This window comes from Schistocerca nitens, chromosome 1 (assembly GCF_023898315.1).
Source record: "Schistocerca nitens isolate TAMUIC-IGC-003100 chromosome 1, iqSchNite1.1, whole genome shotgun sequence".
NCBI classification, from domain to species: domain Eukaryota; kingdom Metazoa; phylum Arthropoda; class Insecta; order Orthoptera; family Acrididae; genus Schistocerca; species Schistocerca nitens.
This window is the reverse complement of record NC_064614.1, coordinates 222,255,126-222,278,022: the sequence shown is the minus strand read 5'-3', so window position 1 is coordinate 222,278,022 and position 22,897 is coordinate 222,255,126. Positions and strand designations below refer to the sequence as shown.

General features: G+C 41.5%; 1 protein-coding gene across 1 annotated transcript in view; it reads left to right on the top strand.

Annotated features, from left to right (window-relative positions):
* Positions 1 to 22,897, top strand: part of LOC126235153 (progestin and adipoQ receptor family member 3-like) — a 122,212-nt gene that overhangs the window by 38,504 nt on the left and 60,811 nt on the right. Inside the window, exons 2-3 of the mRNA XM_049943889.1 lie at positions 10,558 to 10,648; positions 16,338 to 16,552. Coding sequence (XP_049799846.1) covers positions 10,577 to 10,648; positions 16,338 to 16,552 — 287 coding nt within the window. The 5' untranslated portion in view covers positions 10,558 to 10,576. The remainder of the gene's footprint in view (positions 1 to 10,557; positions 10,649 to 16,337; positions 16,553 to 22,897) is intronic.

The following is a 22,897-nucleotide window of genomic DNA, read 5'->3' as shown; positions in this document are numbered from 1 at the left end:
CGTCGGTTTCCAAATTATGTCTCAGAATAGTACATCCAGCCCAGTTGTCAATTTTCACCATCTCCTCATCTCTGCCATATCCCAACATACCAGTATTTCAATTTCTGAAAGCCGTCATCGAGTAAGAAACAACCGATTACATAAAAATAAATAGCATGAATCTGGAAAACATTAGACGAAATAAGGAAACAGTGGACAAGGAGGGACTTCTACAACTGAAAATAATCCAATTTAGAAAAACCGAAATAAGCAAACTACAGTGTATTAAAACGGTAGCATACAAATTTCTGGCGTAGAGGAAAACAGAAAATGATGCCGTCAAGAAGACGAAGCAAAAAAATTTATCGTAGAAGTTACAACATACCGTATATACATTTTAAACAGACTTACGAAGTAGCAATGCATTTGCTAGCCAGTCCTCAGTCGGGTTAAGTGGAAAGGAAAATGTGCAATACGGCATTTGGATTTCTTAATATTCAAGGGGGTACGCAACTCGAGTAATCTGATAAACAGCACGGAGACACTAAAAATGTATATTTTTGTGTTTCGTGCGCAACTGGTTCGTACAGGACATAAGACATGTCGCGCGCGAACGTGGCCCAAGACGGATAGGTCGAACAATGGCTGTACCTTAACCTCTAAGATCACCTGACCTCATTCCTCTGGTTTTTTCTGTCTATCTGACAAGTGAAGTCTGCTGCAATCCCACTGACACGGTTGAAGAACTGGAGCAACGAATTATCCAGGCTTCTCAAAATATGAGAGATGCTCCGAAGATGTCTGAAAGAATTCGTAACCAGTGCAGTATTGCATGCAAATATGAGGATGTCTCGTGAAACAGCTCCTTTAACGAACAAGAATGTACAGTGAATTATAACATGCAATGTGATGGACTAGTACTGCATTTCTTGTTCAGCCAAATATGATGGGGACTTAATCGAAAAGTTTACATTCGAGTCACATTTGTACTAATTAGCACAATACCTCGTACGGATGTCCGTGTTGGCTCGTAACTACGCCTCGAAAACTACCCGTCTACGAACCCACTGTTACTGGAACGGTTTTGTTGCCATTGTTGTTGTCTATTGTCTCTATTAATAATAATCCTCTCTGTATATTCCCCGGAATTTTTCGCAGGATTGGATGCGCATTTGGTAGGATGCTAGAAACCGTTTCTGCTTGAAGATCTTGCAGAAAATATTTAGTTCGTAGAATCCCTCATTCATTTGTGCTGAACCAATTGAATATAACTCGATCAGTTTTTGTTAGCACGGATAACTCTTACTCATTAACTGTTTCTTTTTGAATATACAGCTGTATGTGGCAAATCATCGTAAAGTATATGGAACTATACATATCCGCAAGAGGAAAACAGTAGGAATGGCTTTTGTACATGTGTCGTTAAACTAGTGGCAGCCATCGCATGTACGACAAAGAGAGAGAGACAGACGGAACACACGAACCCACCATCCCCCCCCCCCCCCGCCCCACACACACATTTAAAATTTTTGCCTGGGACATTACTGTCCTAGAATAAGCAAAAAGTATTTGCAGCCTTCTAGTTCCACCTAAAGTTTTTGAATAGTTTTGAAGTTTTCCCTGATGGTAAAGCGAATGAAGAACTGCATATCCCTCCAAAATTTTTCTGGAAAGAACCAAATTCTGCTACAATCAGTCCTGCTCTCGTGGGTAGGGAATTAACAAAAAAAAGTGGATTGAACATTGGCAGGCAAAGTACACTTCATTACAAGTTGAGCACGTCCTCAGATCTACAGCTTGACACACACACACAAGTTGAACTAGCAACAAACTGACTTAACCAGCCTCTCTGTTCAGACAATGGTTTTAGAACGTTTTTCATTGGTTCACAGGCAAATACTGAAACGGGAAACCGCCTTCCAAATATTTCCCAGATGGGAACCCTCCCCGCCACAATTCCTGCTCCCTGGAATCTGTTTGAAAATATCCAATGCAATCACAAAATTAATCATACAAAGAAAACAGGTTACCGAACTGGAATTTCTTGTAGGCGGTTAAGGAATATTCACAAATTTGAGATGGGAAACCAGTTATTAGCATTTTTAAGATCTATGAAGTGTTAAAGAAAAAGATAGAACAAGCAACGAAAGGATAACATGCTACGAGTCGGAACGGAGCGTGGAATGTCAGAAGTTTGAACGTGGTAGGGAAGCAAGAAAATCTGAAAAGGGAAATGCAAAGACTCAATCTTAGTAGCGAACAGTGAAGTGAAATGGAAAGAAGAGGATTTCTGGTCAGATGGGTATAGGGTAATATCAACAGCAGCAGAAAATGGTATAAAGGGAGTAGGATTCGTTATGAATAGGAAGCAGAGCGGTCTAACGCGCTGCAGTCATGGACTGTGCGGCTGGTCCCAGCGGAGGTTCGAGTCCTCCCTCGGGCATGGCTGTGTGTGTTTGTCCTTAGGATAATTTAGGTTAAGTAGTGTGTAAGCTTAGGGACTGATGGCCTTAGCAGTTAAGTCCCATAAGATTTCATACACATTTGAACATTTTTTGAATATGAAGGTAGGACAGACAGTGTGTTACTGCGGCTAGTTCAGTGACATGATTGTTCTTATCAGAATCGATAGCAGGTCATCACCGACAACGATATTCCAGGCATACATGACGACGTCGCAAGCTGAAGATGAAGAGATAGAAAACCATATAAGGATATTGAAAGGGTAATACAGTATGTAAAGGGAGATGAAAATCTAATAGTCATGGGATACTGGAATGCAGTTGTAGGGGGCAGAGGTAAAGGTTAGAGGAACATATGTGCTTGGGACAAGGAATGAGAGAGGAGAAAGTCTAACTGAGTGCTCTAATAAATTTCAGCTAGTAATAGCGAATACTCTGTACAAGAATCACAAGAGGAGGAAGTATACTTGGAAAAGGCCGGGTGATACTGAAAGATTTAAGTTACATTACATCCTGGTCAGACAAAGATTCCGAAATCAGATATTGGATTGTAAGGCGTACCCGGGATCAGATACAGACTGAGATAACAATTTAGTAGTGATGAAGAGTAGGCTGAAGTTTACGAGACTACTCAGGAAGAAACAATCCGCAAAGAAGTGGGATACGATAGCGGTAAGAAATGAAGAGATAGTTTTGTAGTTCTCTTAAGGCTATAGATACTGCGATAATGTATATCTCAGTAGGAAATTCAGTTGAAGAGGAATGGACATCTCTAAAAAGGCCAATCACAGAAATTGGAAAGAAAACCGTCGGTACAAAGAAGGTAACTGTGAGAAATCATGGGTAGCAGAAGAAATACTTCAGTCGATCGATGAAAGAAGGAAGTACAAAAGTATTCAGGAAAATTCAGGAATACAGAAAGACGAGTATCCAGAATGAGATTTCCACTCTGCACTCGAGTGTGCGCTCATATGAAACTTCCTGGCAGATTAAAACTGTTTTAATGTCCTTTCATCCAGGAGTGCTAGTTCTTCTAGGTTTGCAGAAGAGCTTCTGTGAAGTTTGGAAGGTAGGAGACGAGGTACTGCCAGAATTGAAGCTGTGAGGACGGGTCATGAGTCGTGCTTGGGGAGCTCAGTTGGTATAGCACTTGTCCGCGAAAGGCAGAGGTCCTGAGTTTGAGTCTCCGCCTGGCACACAGTTTTAATCTGCCAGGAAGTTTCATATCAGGGCACACTCCGCTGCAGAGTGAAAATCTCATTCTGGAAACATCCCTTAGGCTCTGGCTAAGCCGTGTCTCCGCAATATCGTTTCTTCCAGGAGTGCTAGTTCTGTTAGGTTTGCAGGATTGAAACTGTGAGGACGGGTCGTTAAGTCGTACTTAGGTAGCTCAGTTGGTAGAGCATCTGCCCGTCAAAGGCAAAGGTCCCGAGTTCGAGTCTCGGTTGGCACACAGTTTTAATCTGCCAGGAAGTTTCAGAAATACATGTTACCTACAAATAAAATAAATAGGAAGTGCAGGGAAGCTAATGGCTGCATGACGAATGTGAAGAAATCGAAAAAGAAATGATTGTCGGAAGGACTGACTCACCACAGAGAAAAGTACTCTGAAGGCCTCTTTGAGGGGGAAGATTTGTCTGATGTGATAGAAGAAGAACAGTAGTCGATTTAGAAGTGTTAGGGGATCCAGTATTAGAATCAGAATTTAAAAGAGCTTTGGAGAACTTAATATTGAATAACACAGAAGGGATAGATAACGTTCCATCAGAATTTCTAAAATCATTCGAGGATGAGGCAACAAAACGACTATTCACGTTCGTGTGTAGAATGTATGAGTCTGGCGACATAGCAACTGACTTTCGGGAAACAATCATCCACACAGCTCCGAGGGGGCAAGAGCTGACAAGTGCGAGAATTGTAGCACAATCAGCTTCACAACACATGTATCTGAACCGCTGACAATAATAATATACAGAAGGATGGAGAAGAAAATTGAGGACTTGTTCGATGATGATCAGTTTGGCTTTAGGAAAGGTAAAGGCACAAGAGAGGCAATTCTGACGTTGCGGTTGATAATGGAAACAAGACTAAAGAAAAATCAAGAAACGTTCATAGGATTTGTCGAACTGGGAAAAGCGCTCGACAATGTAAAATGGTGCAAGAAGTGCGAAATTTTGAGGAAAATAGGGTTAAGCTATAGGAAGAGGCGGGTAATAAACAATATGTACAGGAGCCAAGAGGGAATAATAAGAGTGGACGACCAAGAACGAAGCGCTCGGGTTGAAAAGGATGGAAGACAATCTTTCGCACCTTTTGTTCAATCAGCACATCGAAGAGGCAAAGATGAAAATAAAAGAAAGTTTCAGGAGTGGAATTCAAAGTGAAAGGATATCAATGATACGATTCGCTGACGACATTGCTATCGTGAAATAAAGTGAGGAAGAATTACATGATCTGCTGAATGGAATGAACAGTGTGATGATACCAGAATATGGGTTGAGAATAAATCTAAGAAAGACGAAAGTAATGAGAAGTCGCAGAGATGAGAACAGCGAGATAAATACGTTACTGCAGCGGCTGTGTTGTTAAAAAGTACGATGCAATGCAAAGTCAATGTCGTCTTGACGCACTTTTGCAATGCTTTGTACTTCTTAACAACACAGCCACTGCAATAAAGTATTGTATAGAAAATGCAATATTAGTAAAAATGAAAGTTGCGCTGTTTAGTTTTGCATACTGACAGCATCATTCCTCTCTGTCCGCCCCGATAGCTGAGTGCTCAGCGTGACGGATTACCGTCCTACGGGCCCAGGTTCGACACCGTGCAAGCGATTTTAAATTAAAATGTATCCTCTGTACGGGAATATCGATTATAGATGTACGAGTGCAGGTTGTAGACACATGGTTGACGATATATGTAAGTTTGTATCTGGCCTTTAAGCGTGCTCGAATAGCATAAGGCGACCGCTCGCAATAAGCGGGATATCCGTGTGTGAATCCCAGTGCGGCACAAAGTTTTTATTGTCGTCATTCCGTTATACAGCTGATGGTTGTTTATATTTGCAGCTGTGAATACATTTCGATATTACATTTTCTTGTTTAAAGATAACGTGAATTTCTGGCAGGTTAGTTCCGTTTTTGTACGGATGCGAAGTCTAAATGGAAAATTCAACGCTTTTACGCTGTTTTTGTGCGCGCTATAAATTATTACAATAGCCCGAGTTATTCCTCTGAGTTTATTTTCGTCCGTCTGGAAAATAAACTGCCTGACAGAAAAAAAAGGAGCGCCCAGAAGATATGGTCGGATGCCAATATAACTTCATACACCTACAAACCATCGGTGGATTTGGATTTGCAATAATTCTCTGTGGCAGGTAGACCGGCTACTGGCTTCGATTAGTGTAGTTTGTGCTGAAGCCTAGTTTACACAAGGACATTGGGTTGCGCCGCTCGTTGCGTGGAATGAGTTGCACGCAAGTGGTTTCATATGTGACTGTAGACACGGCGACATCAGTATACACTTAAGTTTCGTCGTTTTGTGGATTCCTGAGCCGTGTCTGAAATGAAACTTTTGGTAGCTGCACGTCGCACGAGTTGTGATGGAGTTAAAGCTTGTTGCGTGGAATTGCTGCATAAGGAAAAAAAAAAAAGAAACGTGTTTCGATTCGTGACTGGATAAAGAAAAAACGTCAGCCGGGTTGGTCAGCATCCTTGCTGAAATAATTTATAAAGGAAGATCCAAGAAATTCTTTTAATTATCTTAGTATGTCACCAGACCTGTTCACGTTTCTTCTAAATAGAGTTAGTTATTCGATAAGGAATAAAGGTACTGTAATGGATGAAGCACTGTCGCCAGAACTGAAATTACATATCATATTGCGTGCATTACAATCGAGAACACTCGGCATCCTATAAGAAACGGGTTGAGTTGGTGATGACGCTTTTTCGTTAACCCAAACAATTATTAACATTAACAGTAGTAATTATTAACATTAGCAAAAATAATTATTCGAAACAGGCCGCATTAAGAAGAGAATGATTTGCATACTACTCTCTTGAAGGTAGATCTGCACAGTGGCAATATTTCAAAATTGAAACATATGTGAATGGGGAGCACTGCTGCGGCGTTTTAAATAGATGAATACTGAATAAAGAATGCAGCTTCTTGAATTTGTATAGCTTTCCCTCGTGTCAACAATATTCCTTAACAAAGAGTTGGCCAATTCGAAGGATGGAATTTTAGTCTTGTAGACGAGAGCATTGCCACAGCTAGAATTACACTTGCTTGTATTTTTCTTAATTCAGTTGTATATGTGCTCCTAACTCAATAAATTTTGCCCTGCAGCTCAGATACTGTCAAACCATCTATGTTACGATCGCACATGGCGGTCTCAGCGGCAGCAATATGTTGCTTATTTTTGTAATCAGCATCACTGAAATACCACAAACACCTATGCAAAGCATATTTATCCTAAAAGCGAACATTATTCTCCGTTCCCCCACTTCATATTTCAGTTTGTCTGCACTCCACGAATACACATAAGCTCAAAACTCATGCAATTAGTGTCGCCACAGTTGGAACACGCCGAAAATGTTCAGTTTCACTAACGAGTTGCGCAAACGTGTGGCGCGCATTCTCAGTGTCCAGTAGCGCAGTTGCCTGCAACCTAGTGTCGTCGTGTAAACTAGGCTTAAGTGTTGTTGCCAGGCCTGGCAGGGCGTTAAGCGGCGTGAACAGCGTCAGCTGTCGAGTGATCACTCTGAAGAACACAGAGATGCCTCGTACTGATGTGAGACAGCGTTATCAGTACTAGACATAGTTTGAAAGTGGGCTCATTGTGGGTCTCCAATCGGCCGACTAGACGAAACGTGCAATATCCCGATATGTGGAGCACTGGGATGTGATAGTGCCTGCCATGTGAGAACACATAATAGACTCGCTGCAACATTTTGCATCATCCGCACCATTAGCGAGAAACTAGCGGCAGCCTGACTAGGGAATTACGGTCACAGACATAGGCTGCCATTAACACCATAACACAGATGGCTGCATTTGGAGTGGTGATCGGGAAGCGTGGACTCACGATGAACGCCGTCGCTTTGTGTCCAGCGATGAACTGTGGTTCCGGACTGCCCCAGATGTCCATCGTCGGTAACTATGGCGGCGACATAGAGAGTAGTCTCATTCTTCCAATATCTTGGATATGCACAGCGGTGTTACTCCCACGGCTGGTGGGGATCAAGGGAACTCTGACGGTGCAGTGGTACGTCAAAGACATCCTGCGTCCTAATTTGTTACCTCCCATGCAGCAGTGTCGTGGCACCATTTTTCAACAGGACAGTGCTCTGCCGGCCGTTGTGGCCGAGCGGTTCTAGGCGCTTCAGTCTGGAACCGCGCGACCGCTACGGTCGAAGGTTCGAATCTTGCCTCGGACATGGATGTGTGTGATGTACTTGGGTTAGTTAGGTTTAAGTAGTTCTAAGTTCTAGGGGACTGATGACCTTAGATGTTAAGTCCCATAGTTCTCAGAGCCATTTCAACCATCTGACAATGCTCTCCCAAACATGGCAATTGTCTGTATGAACTGTCTGCGTGGTGCTGAGTTACTCCCGTCGCTAGCAAGGCCCCATTATCCACGAGAGAACATACGTGGAACCAGCTCGGACGTCAACTCCGTGTCAGTGCCAGTATCGTGTATATCGAGGACCAACTGCAACAGTTGTGAGACAGCTTGCTGCAGGAAAAAGTATAAATGCTTTACGAAACCCTTCCCAGTCGAATTAGAGCATGCATCAGGCCTGACAGGGTGGGTTCATACAGCCGAGTTCTTTGTAAATTTGACTACTTTATAGTCAGCGAAATAACATCACATGCCCTCTCAACGCCGAATGTTTCATTCCGTTTACTTCTCCCCTTCTGGATGCTTCATTCCCTTTATCAAGCATTGTATTTAAGGATAGCCTGAATTTCTGGCGAGTTAGTTTCGTTTATGTGTGAATGCAATTTTTAAGTGGAAAATAAATCTTTGACTCTGTTTTTACTCGTGCTACGAAATGATTACTATAGCACGAATAATTGTTAACTCCTATTTTTCTCAGTTTCCAAAATATCAGTCTGTTCTCATATAATTTCGATAATGCAGTGTCTGTAGTATGCAGAAGTACGATTCACTGTTCATTCGGACACGGGTGCATGCTTGGACAGTGTTGACGCGTGAGATGTCTTACATACGGGGTGATCAAAAAGTCTCTCCGCAGTGCCGTATAATTGTTAGCCGCGTGTGCCGTATGCCGCACTGAATATACCGAAATGAAAGTCAGTGAAATACAAGCTATTAATTTATTGGATATTAATTTTTACTTACAAATTTTCACATTAAATGTTCAAAGTATCCCCTCTGTTGTTGAATATACAATTCAATTCGTCTAATCATGTTTCCTAACACAAGCTGTAACATTTCTTCTGTAACAGAAGCAGTGAAAATGGATATTGCAATTTTCAATTCATCGATGGATTTTGAACGGTTTTTATAGACAGTTGCTTTCACTGCACCCCAGAAGAGAAAGTCAGATGGTGTTAGGTCAGGCGATCGTGGAGGCCAAAGTCCCTGTGAAATTGTGCGATCACCAAAAACATCAGCAAGCAGTGACATTGAAACGCGAGCTGTATGCGCGGTTGCACCATCTTGTTGAAAAAAACCGTTCAGCATTTCATTTAACTCAAGATCTCCTATGAATGGGTACAGAATATCACTGCAGTATCGTTGTGCTTTTATTGTTTCGTTGAAAAATATGGGACCCACAATCCGACGTCTAGAAATTTCAATCCAAACTCCTGTTTTCACAGAATGAAGTGGTTCCTCATGAATACACAATGGATTTGCAGTACACCACACACGAGAATTTTGTGAGTCATGTACCCGGATAAATGAAACCACGCCTCAGCGGTGAAAACGTTTCATTAAGAATATCCCTTACATTTTGCCGAACGAAATTTTTGAACCATTGACATAAATGCAGTCTCTTGCCATCATCAGTATTTTTAAATTCTTGCACGACTGTCACTTTGTATGGGAAAAGTTCTAATTTTTTCCTTACAGCTGTGTGGGCCGTACCGACACTAACATCGATTTCCAGGGCGAGTTTTCTTACTCACTTTTTCGGATTCATGGACATTTTATCGGAAATTTCGAGTAGTTCATCCTCAGACAAAATGCTAGGACGACCACTTCTCGGTGCATCAGTCACTGTACCCGTACTTCGAAATTTGTTTGTCAAATCTCACACAGTATTGCGATGTAGGAGTGTTGTCTCCGGGAAAACTGAATTAAATGTTTGACGAACTGAAACTCTGTGTATTTACCGCCAGCTTTGAACACTTGTTCAACAAAAAACACGTTCTTCAACGGCTAGCATTTTAACAATCACAAAAACGAAACAAAGGAACTAAGCTTAAACGTTCACGTCAACACGTAACGACACATACCAACGATACTACTGACACTGGCTGAGATAAACGAAACAGTCGAATGTTGGGAGAATCCACTTGAAGGGAAGTAACCCAGGCAGGCGAACAACCATACGGCACGCGCGGATAACAATCATACGGCACTGCGGAGAGACTTTTGGAACACTCCGTACATGCATGTCCGAAGGAGCATTGCGTTGTACTTCTGAATACATAGGTACAACAATACCGTATTTACCCTCTGACACCGGGTAAGCGACTTTCAATTAAAATGTCTCCTGTGTACGGGAATAGACACAATGAGTACGAATGCAGGTTGTAACACATGGTTCACGACATACGGAAATCTGAGGCTGATCGTGAGTCATGCTCGGATAGCCTAATGGTAAGGCGATCGCTTGCAATAAGCGGGAAATCCAGGTTCGAGTCGCGGTCCAGCACAAATTCATTGCCATCATTCCATTGTATAGCTGATGGTTGTCCAAATTCACAACTCCGAAAACATTTCAGATAAGTAATTACTTGTATTATTTGTAGGTATGTGATAGTATATGTTGCGTAGTGTTCATTGTAGGATACTTCATGAATCAGACATTGCACCAGAAACCGGTTTAGTGCATTACTAACGTGAAAACGACTTTTCCACAGAAGGGCGCAGGCGGACACGATGCTGATACCATGGGAAAGGACGCTGGAGACGTCGAAGCCCGGCCTGTTGGACACCGTCCGCGGAATCCTGGTAAGGAACTCCACCTGTGTACACATACGTACACACAAGCACGCACACGTACGCTTAAATAAACACGTATACAAATGGGAAGAAAACGAGTCAATACAAAAGATAGGGACAAATGACACCGAAAATCCCAGCGAAAATGTTATCCTACGGAATTACAGTGACTACAAGAAAAAGTGCAGATTTCCACGCGGTTTTTTCCACAGGGGAAAATCACGTCATTGTCTAAAAGTAAATTAAACGTTTTCCTGCAAGTACCTTTTCATTTCATCGTAAAATATTTCCGTGAACTGTTTTAAATACAAAAATCAGTAAGTGAAGAGGAAAATTGAGTTATATTCCAGAAAACTTATTGAAGATGCGTTGGGTGTATAAATATAATAGAAAATTCATGTGCAGCATGCAAAAGGTCGTTTTCTTAAAAATTTTACGAAGCCTATTGCAATTTACAACGGGATTAAAAAACAAGAAAATATTTTTATTATATTACTATAAAGCCGCATGGGTTGCAAGTGCAATGCAAGATTTCATATTTAAAAATTAATGTATATGTAACTGTAAAGCGCTTGATGATGACAGCATGTTGACAAATCGTGTCATGATACCAATTATTGATAAAAAGTGATTAAAGCAGAAAAATTATTTTACAAATTTCGTAGTACAGCCGCTAACATCAACAAATTCCACACAACATGTATAAAAATTCAAGTATTTGTTCATGTTGCTACGTTATGTTGTTCTTTCTGCAAATAGAAAAACAGCTGATTAGACAGGTCTGCAATTTATATATTACAGTTTTTCTTAATTATTTTAGGTGGCCTTAATGTGTTTTGATATGCTAAGTTCAGAAATGCTAAGTGTTTCTCTCTACGACCTGAAGGTTTCTTTGTCACAAAACGACGATGAAGATCCAGAAAATTCTTACAAAACACATATATTTAAAAAAACTTTATTAAAAAAAGCTGTAGAATGATCACACTCCTAAAAGTATGGTGAAGTGTTATGTTCTGAGACATTACTCGTCATTCCGATAAAAGAAACGTTGAAATGATCTATGGAACATGTATCTAACCAACTAACCAACTTTCTATTGATACAGTGTCGTAAATCTTAGTGTCCCTTATTTTTCAGCTCAAATCTATGTTTCCAACGTCTTCTTTTGCGCACTGCCTGTGCAATATCCAGCAGTAGTCAGCTGTCATCTTGCCACCCAATTGGCCCTGGATACCTCCGTTCCATTTCTTTGATATTTTGGTGGAATCTTCCTTCTTGTTTCTCATCCTTACCACCCAGATTTTCTGGAAAACAGCTGACGTGGGAGTCCAAGAAGTGCATCTCAAGCTCATCAACGCACCCAAAACTTTGAAGTTATCCAACGTTTTCTTGCTATGCTCTCATAATCAGGTTCTTTGTAATTGCCGAAAAACTTGTTGGCAACTGCCGGCCGGAGTGGCCGTGCGGTTCTAGGTGTTAGTCTGGAACCGCGAGGCCGCTACGGTCGCAGGTTCGAATCCTGCCTCGGGCATGGAGGTGTGTGATGTCCTTAGGTAAGTTAGGTTTAAGTAGTTGTAAGTTCTAGGGGACTGATGACCTCAGACGTTGAGTCCCATAGTGCTAAGAGCCATTTTTTTGTTGACAACTTCTTTAAAATATATCAAAGCTGATCGTTCATTTATTTTCATTTTGTCTTCAAATGCCCCTTCTTTTATTAGTTCTCGAATGTCAGGGCTGACGAAAACACCTTTCAGATTTAGTTTCGGATAGCCGCGGAATCTTACGTGGTAGATACTTGAAAGTAGTAGGGCCTCAATAAATTGTTTCGTAATGCCAAGTTCTATGTGAAATGGAGACAGTAGTAGTTTCGAAAGGTCCACCAAAGAATCGAATAGTACTTTTCTCCCTCCAACTTCTGGCCTTCTCCTTTGCCAGATTTTCCGAGGCCAGTGCTTGTCTTTTCCGTGTCTGTCCCATTTGCACAAGAATCACGGTTAGTGTTGACAGAGTATGATGGAGACTACTTTCAAATCCTCATAAACAGCCTCTTTTTTTTACTCAGGTTAATCCTCATGGCTCAAGTAGCCCTAGTTTAAGGTAGTTGCATCATAAACTATAAACTAAAATAGCTTTCGTATAGCAGGTTGCAATGCCAAAGATCACAAAATCATACTGGCATTATTATAATGTTTAAATAGCTACAGTTTTAATACCGCACAGACATTTTCAAATTGTGTCAAAACTGCTTGTGATTGGACATTTTAAGTATTTCATTTGAAGTACACGATCAAAAATACATAAGGGGTCACCCTTTACCTTTAAGAAGATATTTCGTTCTTGTTGTGGTCTTCAGTCCTGAGACTGGTTTGATGCAGCTCTCCATGCTACTCTATCCTGTGCAAGCTTCTTCATCTCCCAGTACTTACTGCAACCTACGTCCTTCTGAATCTGCTTAGTGTATTCATCTCTTGGTCTCCCTCTATGATTTTTACCCTCCACACTGCCCTCCAATGCCAAATTTGTGATCCCTTGATGCCTCAGAACATGTCCTACCAACCGATCCCTTCTTCTAGTCAAGTTCTCCACAAACTCCTCTTCTCCCCTTTTCTATTCAATACCTCCTCATTAGTTATGTGGTCTACCCATCTAATCTTCAGCATTCTTCTGTAGCACCACATTTCGAAAGCTTCTATTCTCTTCTTGTCTAAACGATTTATCGTCCATGTTTCACTTACATACATGGCTACACTCCATACAAATACTTTCAGAAATGACTTCCTGACACTTAAATCTATACTCGATGTTACTACTTTAAGTGTCTCATTTCCTAATCTAATTCCCTCAGCATCACCAGATTTAATTCGACTACATTCCATTATCCTCGTTTTGCTTTTGTTGGTGTTCATCTTATACCCTCCTTTCAAGACACTGTCCATTCCGTTCAACTGCTCTTCCAAGTCTTTAGCTGTCTCTGACAGAATTACAATGTCATCGGCGAACCTCAAAGTTTTTATTTCTTCCCCATGGATTTTAATACCTACTCCGAACTTTTCTTTTGTTTCCTTTACTGCTTGCTCAATATACAGTTTGAACAGCATCGGGGAGAGGCTACAACCCTGTCTCACTCCCTTCCCAACCACTGCTTCCCTTTCATGTCCCTCGACTCTTATAACTGCTATCTGCTTTCTGTACAAATTGTAAATAGCCTATCGCCCCTGTATTTTACCCATGCCACCTTCAGAATTTGAAAGAGAGTATTCCAGTCAACATTGTCAAAAGCTTTCTCTAAGTCTATAAATGGTAGAAACGTAGGTTTGCCTTTCCTTAATTTTCCTTCTAAGATAAGTCGTAAGGTCAGTATTGCCTCACGTGTTCCAACATTTCTACGGAATCCAAACTGATCTTCCCCGATTCCCCGAGGTCGGCTTCTACCAGTCCATTCGTCTGTAAAGAATTCGCATTAGTATTTTGCAGCTGTGCCTTATTAACTAATAGTTCGGTAATTTTCACATCTGTCAACACCTGGTTTCTTTGGGATTGGAATTATTATATTCTTCTTGAAGTCTGAGGGTATTTCGCCCGTCTCGTACATCTTGCTCACCAGATGGTAGAGTTTTGTCAGGACTGGCTCTCCCAAGGCTGTCAGTAGTTCTAATGGAATGTTGTCTACTCCCGGGGCCTTGTCTCGACTTAGGTCTTTCAGTGCTCTGTCAAACTCTTCACGCAGTATCATATCTCCCATTTCATCTTCATCTACCTCCTCTTCCATTTCCACAATCTTGTCCGCAGGAACATCACCCCTGTATAAACCCTCTATTTACTCCTTCCACCTTTCTGCTTTCCCTTCTTTGCTTAGAACTGGGTTTCCATCTGAGCTCATGATATTCATGCAAGTGGTTCTCTTTTCTCCAAAGGTCTCTTTAATTTTCCTGTTGGCAGTATCTATCTTACCCCTCGTGGGATAAACCTCTACATCCTTACATTTGTCCTCTAGCCATGCCTGCTTAGCCATTTTGAACTTCCTGTCGATATCATTTTTGAGACGTTTGTATTCCTTTTTGCCTGCTTCATTTACTGCATTTTTGTATTTTCTCCTTTCATCAATTAAATTCAGTATCTCTTCTGTTGCCCAAGGATTTCTACTAGCCCTCGTCTTTTTACCTACTTGATGCTCTGCTGCCTTCACTATTTCATTCCTCAAAGCCACCCATTCTTCTTCTACTGTATTTCTTTCCCCCATTACTGTCAATTGTTCACTTATGCTCTCCCTGAAACTCTGTACAACCTCTGGTTCTTTCAGTTTATCCAGGTCCCATCTCCTTTAAATTCCCACCTTTTTGCAGTTTCTTCAGTTTGAATCTGCAGTTCATAACCAATATATTGTGATCAGAGTCCATATCTGCCCCAGGAAATGTCTTACAATTTAGAATCTAGTTCCTAAATCTCTGTCTTACCATTATATAATCTAGGTGATACCTTCTAGTGTCTCCAGGGTTCTTCCATGTATACAACCTTCTTTCATGATTCTTGAACCAATTGCTAGCTATCATTAAGTTATGCTCTGTGCAAAATTCTACCAGGCGGCTTCCTCTTTCATTACTTAGCCCCAATCTATATTCGCCTACTACGTTTCCTTCTCTTCCTTTCCCTACTGTCGAATTCCAGTCACCCATGACTATTAAATTTTCGTCTCCCTTCATTACCTGAATAATTTCTTTTATCTCATCATACATTTCATCAATTTCTTCATCAGCTGCAGAGCTAGTTGGCATTCAAACTTGTACTACTGTAGTAGGCGTGGGCTTCATGTCTATCTTGGCCACTATAATGCGTTCACTATGCTGTTTGTAGTAGCTTACCCGCACTCCTATTCTTTTTATTCGTTATTAAACCTACTCCTGCATTATATCTATTTGATTTTGTATTTATAACCCTGCATTCACCTGACCATAAGTTTTGTTCCTCCTGTCACCGAACTTCACTAATTCTCACTATATCTAACTTTAACCTATCCATTTCCCTTTTTAAATTTTTAACCTACCTGCCCGATTAAGGGATCTGACATTCCACGTTCCGATCCGTAGAACGCCAGTTTTCTTTCTCCTGATAACGACGTCCTCTTGAGTAGTACCTGCCCGGAGATCCGAATGGGGGACTATTTTACCTCTGGAATATTTTACCCAAGTGGACGCCATCGTCATTTAATCATACAGTAAAGCTGCATGCCCTCGGGAAAAATTACGGCTGTAGTTTCCCCTTGCTTTCAGCCGTTCGCAGTGCCACAACACCAAGACCGTTTTGGATAGTGTTACAGGGCCAGATCAGTCAATCATCCAGACTATTGCCCCTGCAACTACTGAAAAGGCTGCTGCCCCTCTTCAGGAACCACACGTTTGTCTGGCCTCTCAACAGATACACCTCCGTTGTGGTTGCACCTACAGTACGGCTATCTGTATCGCTGAGCCACGCAAGCCTCCCCACCAACGGCAAGGTCCATGGTTATTCGTGTTATTCGTGTTAATGTTAGTGTGATTCCTGAAAAGGGAGTGGAAACGACCTGCTAGTTCAGCCTTTTGTATTGTCTTCTACATTCCCGTCATAATTTTGTATTCCCCGAAAGTAGGGGAAAGAAGTACCGTGTTTGTGCCAAGAGCTTCATTGCCTACGTAAAATAAAGAGCCAGGTGTGGTGTTACCAGCGGCAGCGACTGCAGCGCTGCCGGCAGCAGCTGCGGCCGGTGTCTGCGTCCCCAGCTGGCGAGGACCCCGCCAGCAAGCTACTGGAGCCAGAAGCCTCGCCAGCGAACAAGCCGCGGCTGCTCACCGTGGATGAGGCGCCAGAGCACATGCGCTTCAACCCCTACATACGCACCGGCTACCGGGACGTACTCTCGCCCGCCGCCTGCATCGAAAGGTAACAAAAACATCATGGCACATCGTCACACAATCCTTTAAGTACATTACGAAAACATGCAAACTAACCTCATTTCCAGTTGTTTTAGTGCTTTGCAAGTAGCGCTGCATGAAGACATGTAAGAAAATAGCTCGACTCCTAATAACTATTTGTTTGACATTTAATTCATGCCATCTCATTTAGATGAATTGAAAAATTGGAATTCATTGGTAATTGGGAAAGGTAGTGTTCAATGGCGGTAAGGCCATTGGAATTAGGGATGTTGGTGTAAAGGGAAATGGCATCAGTAGTGACGAGCAGGGAACCGTGTGGTAAAGGAAGGAATTGTGGAGAGTCGGCGCAGGAAATGGTAGTTATCTTTTATATAGGAGGGTAGGTTGTGGATAATAAACTGAAGGTGTTCGTCTATAAGAGCAGAGATTCTCTCAGTGGGGGCACAGCAACCGGCCACAATGAAATGTTCTGGATATGACAAACAGCCAAAGTTGCAAAAGAGCTCTTTTTATAACTTGATGATGATTAGTTTCGGGTTTTTATCTGTCTCAAATTATCCTGTTTTTTTTTCATTTTTCGTTATTGAGTTTCGATTCCCCCCAAAGGGGGCGGGCTGGCAGCAGCTTAGTATACCGCTCTTCAGCCTACAGAATTTGTTTTAAAAAGATGAAGATAATAAATAATAAAAACAGGCGATGAAATCGGAGACTTAAATGGTAACATGGCGGAAAATCGTGGAACTTAAAACATAGAACAAAGGGATGATGATGCTGATAAAATACATACGAAGCGGACAGGTAACATAATAGACAATTAAAAAACACGATCTGGTTTCTGTTCGCAAGAGACATAAAATTCACACCCAGCGACATCATGATTTCTGTTCGCAACACTTTGGAAAGACGAACAACACCGAACATTCACTTGAACACTGCACCAAAAAGTTGGCAAATATGACATACCACAGCCAAGGGCAGATGGGGGGAACCTGGACAGATGATGGGAAAGAAAAAGGGGGGAACGAGCGGGAAAACGAAGGGGGGCAGGGGGGAAAGAAGCCGATGGGGGATGAGGACCTATAAGAGGGGGGGGGGGTGCTTGGCAGACTCGACAGGGAATGGGGAAAGGCAGAGGAGGGGAATAAAAAAGGACTTGGGGGGGGGGGGGGAATAGAAGGGAGGTAGGGAGAGGTTAGGCGGGGAGAAAACAGGATGGAAGGGTTGAAGAGGGAGCCCAGGGAAAGGATAAAGGAAAGAAGGGGGGGTGAGTATCAGAGTTGATAGGAGGGATAAATGGAGGGAGAGAGGGCATCATCTGGGAGGGGGAGTTGACGGAAGCCACCTTGGGAAAGGAGATGAAGGGTGAAGAGATGGAGGGTAGGGGGGACACAACAGTGAAGGCGCGGCAGAGGGCGGGGATGGGAGAGGAGAGGAGAAACCATGGGATGAGGGGGATCAAGGTGGTGGGAGGTGTAGAGTATGCAGATATGTTCGAGGAATAGGAGCAGATGGGGGAAAGGAATGAGGTTATAGAGGATCTGCGTGGGGATGGGAGGCGTATATGGAAGGCGAGGCGGAGTGCATGGCACTCGAGGATCTGGAGGGACTTATAGAATTTGGGAATTATCCAGTTAGACAGTAGGCTAAAACTACAATTTCTTACGTAAAGTACATAACAGCCAATGCGTGTCACAAAGAGCAATGTCTACTGTATCAACATGTGTACCATCCACACAGCACAATTATTACTCCACATAGCAAAAAATCATGATAATCGTTATCCAAAGGAGTACAACTCAAGTACCCGTGAAACTAGATGCAAACAGAAACTGACAGCCTGAACTCAGTTAACCTGGTGAAATGTTTTTTCCAGATGGCGTCCCTGTTGGACGTTTAGAGAAGTCTTCACTGCATGCCATAACCATCATCAGTACAACAAAACAATAAATACAGGAGTGTGTTAATTCACACCGTTAAGAAATTATACACCGCTTTTTTTATACGAAGTTCCTTAAATCCAAACAGGAGTTAATTTATAAATAAGGCAACACATATAGGGCTAAGCTCGGCGCACAGATGCATTGTATGAGCCACAGTTTTCAAACATGTATCCTTTGGATATATTCATGAAAACACGGTAGAAAAGTTCCACATTCCTCCACAGAATCAGTCCCGTCCCCTATTAGTAGCCCCTTTACCACTCTTTTAATTATGTTTTAATTACTCTGACGTGTGCTTGAGTCCTTTTATAGTAGTGCTTCATGTTTGACGCAACTTTGAATGATTTCAGCTCTTCCACTGTACATATGTGTTTTGCTGGGGTAACCGGATGCTCCTTTCGAGGCCAATTACTGTAAGAGAATTAAATTTAACTCTGAGTAAGAGAATGATTTTACATTTGTCTGTGATACAGTATTTTACGGGGAAATCACGTTCATAACGAACTATCAGCGCAGAGCTAGCGGTGGTTGGTGAGGATTATTTTTAAGTTAATAATGCTTTAAGAATTTTGTGCCGCAGTCTGCCACTTAACTATTCTACATCTACATCTGCATGGATACTCTGCAAATCACATTTAAGTGCCTGGCAGAGAACCACCTTCACAATTCTCTATTATTCCAATCTCGTACAGCGCGCGGGAAGAATGAACACCTATAACTTTCCGTACGAGCTCTGATTTCCCTTATTTTATCTTTGTGATCGTTCCTCCCTATGTAAGTCGGTGTCAATAAAATATTTTCGCATTCGGAGGAGAAAGTTGGTGATTGGAATTTCGTGAGAAGATTCCGTCGCAACGAAAAACGCCTTTCTTTTTTGATGTCCATCCCAAATCCTGTGTCATTTCTGTGACACTCTTTGCCATATTTCGCGACAATACAAAACGTGCTGCCTTTCTTTGAACTTTTACGAAGTACTCAGTCAGTCCTATCTGGTAAGGATCCCACACCGCGCAGCACTATTCTAAAAGAGGGCGGACAAGCGTAGTGTAGGCAGTCTCCTTAGTAGTTCTGTTACATTTCCTAAGTGTCCTGCCAATGAAACGCAGTCTTTGGATAGCCTTCCCCACAACATTTTCTATGTGTTCCTTCCAACTGAAGTTGTTTGTAATTGTAATTCATAGGTATTTGGTTGAATTTACGGCTTTTAGATTAGACTGATTTATCGTGTAACCGGAGTTTATCGCGTTCTTTTTAGCACTCATGTGGATGACCTCACACTTTTCGTTATTTAAGGTCAACTGCCACTTTTCGCACCATTTCGATATTTCTTCTAAATCATTTTGCAGTTTGTTTTGATCTTATGATGAATTTATTAGTCGATAAACGACAGCGTCATCTGCAAACAACCGAAGACGGCTGCTCAGATTGTCTCCCAAATCGTTTATTGTGGTTGTATCCGTTAGTCTGTTCTCTTCCCTTCTATTGTCTTACCACGTTGGTATCTGGGGTAGTACACCTCAGTGATATGTGTTGGCAGATGGTCTTGTTTTCGATTTAGGCCCCAAGGTTTCGACCTATGGTGGAAAAATGTATTGATTAATACGCAGCAACCGACTAAGGGTTTATTTGGTAATGTTGTTAATAGTTGTTACTGTGGATTTCATTTTAAAATACATCTTATTCATTACGAAAAGATAAAGAAATTTGTTTTACCATAAAATTTTGTTTTTAGACCATTTGTAATTTTCATTTTATAGTTTGACACTTTTTCATTAAAAAAGATAAAATTGTTTTTTTGTTATATTTGTTTGGTCTGGCCTATGCTTGTTTGTATACGATGGCTCTTGCAATGCTTTTGCGCACCGAGTGTGGCGCTATGTGTGTTGTCTTATTTATAAAGTGACGTCCTGTTTCGATTTAAGAAACTCTGTATGAAGAAAACACGATGCATAATTTCTTCGTAGTGTGACGTACACACTCATATATTCATTATTTAGTTGTATTGATGATAAAGATTTCCATTTCCCCAAACGTCCGGTAGGAGTTTGTTTGATTCGGTTTCATGGCCACTTACACTGTACTGCTTTGGGTAACGATAGTATCGTACGTATGTCGATACGTTGGACATTGGACTTTGTGACACGCATGGACTGTTTGGCCCTTTATGTAACAAATTGTAATTTTAGCCTGTTGTTTCACAGGATGATATGAGAATGGGTTATGAATAAAAACCGAAAGTAATCTTCATCAGGTAATGAAAAGAGCTTGTTTGCAACTTTGACTGTTTGCCATATGTAAATAGTATCACTGGATGTTGAGCCTTCAACATTCCAGCATGCTGGAAATCCGTAAGTACTGAATTCTCCGTATCGATGGCTGTCGCAGTCGACGTGTTGTCGATACACGTTAATTTTGACTGCGTCTCGCAAAAGGTATCCCGTGATGTCTTTTTCAGCTTCCCACATTTCGAACGTCCAAAGGATGGAAAGTTCGATATATGTAAAACAGAATGCAAAAAATACACAAACCGTATATTGGGAATTCTTCAATGCACCTCTTCAATGACAGTTATTAGTGAAACGAAAAGTATCAAATATGAATTCAGTTTACTGCCATATGTTTCCATTCACGTCTATTATCATTGTTGAAATACACATGTATTATAGGTAAGAACTAAACCACTCGTCCTTACCAGTGGGTGGACGACTGGTTCCTTCAAACTGATGCATTAGGAATACTCTACGATTCCACACGATCACACTAGAGCATTCCGCCTCTTGTGTTGCAAAACTCCTAACATTTCCCCATACAATTGAATTTGTATGTTTTATTACAGTTCATAAAATTTTATAACGTCATTCTTAATTTTTAATCGCTCTCACAGATTTTACAGGCCTATTACTAATCCGATACAGCTGGATTACTTCTCCAGATAATACTGATTACTCTTCACTTAAGTACAGTTGAGGCTGGCTGATAATAGTTGCACTAAACAAAAATTTAGTATGGTCATTCCGAATCCCATAACAGTTACCTAGTTTTGATCTTTCCTTCTGATTCCAGCGCTCTTGGTGAATAGTCGGAATGACTGATCAAGCTGTGTGACATTTCTGAAGTAAATTTCGTGATTGTGATCTCTTGACACAAAATGAGACACGCCATAGATGGGTCACTGCTAAATAGATTATAAAAGTGCAGCGGTGAATAAGCAAATCGGGAGTTAAGGGGTTCTTGAGCCTGGCCACTCAGACACGCGCAACAAACAACTATTTGCAGTTGAAAGGGATCCTACATAAACAACTGAAGGCATAGCTATGGGAGTTCCGTCTTAGTCCACTTCTGGCTGAAATATTCATGAACAATTCTGAACTACGTATCTTGAATAAATAGCCTTTGAGGGTAAATATTAAAAACTGTTGTTTTGAAGATAATGTACTGTGTCTGAGGCCAGGGACTACAAGACCTCTCAACACATTTTTTCATAATTTAAACAGTCATCATGGCGCCAAATCCACGAAGTTCCTTGCTCTAACCACTGACACCAGTTCACAGACATTTTATTTCAAAATTTACAGAAAAATTACAATTACAGACGGAATACCTTCTTGCTCATAAAACCTCATAAAACACGCGGCTTTACACTTCGAGGTGCACCGTCTCTTATCTGTTCTCATGTCCAAAGAGAATTTCGTAGCAGAGTTGGATATAATAAATAATAAAATTCACTGACCCAGTCAATGGCTATAAACCTGACCGAACTGGGCACATCTTGCATAGGAAACAAACAATTAAAAATTGTACCTCTCCTCTAGGTGCCCAATTTTGAACACTATTAAGGTAAATACATTGTTTGTTCTCTATCACAATCTTTCATTTGCTAACTATACCTATCAGTAGTTACTGCCTTCAGTAGTTAGTCTTTTATTTAGCTGGCAGTATTGGCGCTCGCTGTATTGCAGTAGTTCGAGTAACGAAGATTTTTGTGGCATTTCGCCGATTCCCGTGAGGGTTCGAGTGTGGTGTGAATCTGCACTGAAATGATCAATGGTCGTCATCACCTTAGTTACATATATGGTGTGTGTTCTTTCGGATATGTCCGATAGAATTAAATCAATGCCCACTAACAGGTAAATTCATTAATTCTTTATAATGGCTTCAGGATCTTTCGGACGTGTCAGAAAGGACAACACACATCTGCTCGTGTGAAAATTGGAAATTCGTGGTAAGGTCTTATGGGACCAAACTGCTGAGGTCATCGCTCCCTAGGCTTTCACACTACTTAAACTAACTTACGCTAAGGATGACACACACACCCATGCCCGAGGGAGGACTCGAACCTCCGACGGGGTTAGCCGCACGGACCGTGACAAGACGCCCTAAACCGTGCGGCTACTCCGCGCGGCTGCTCATCT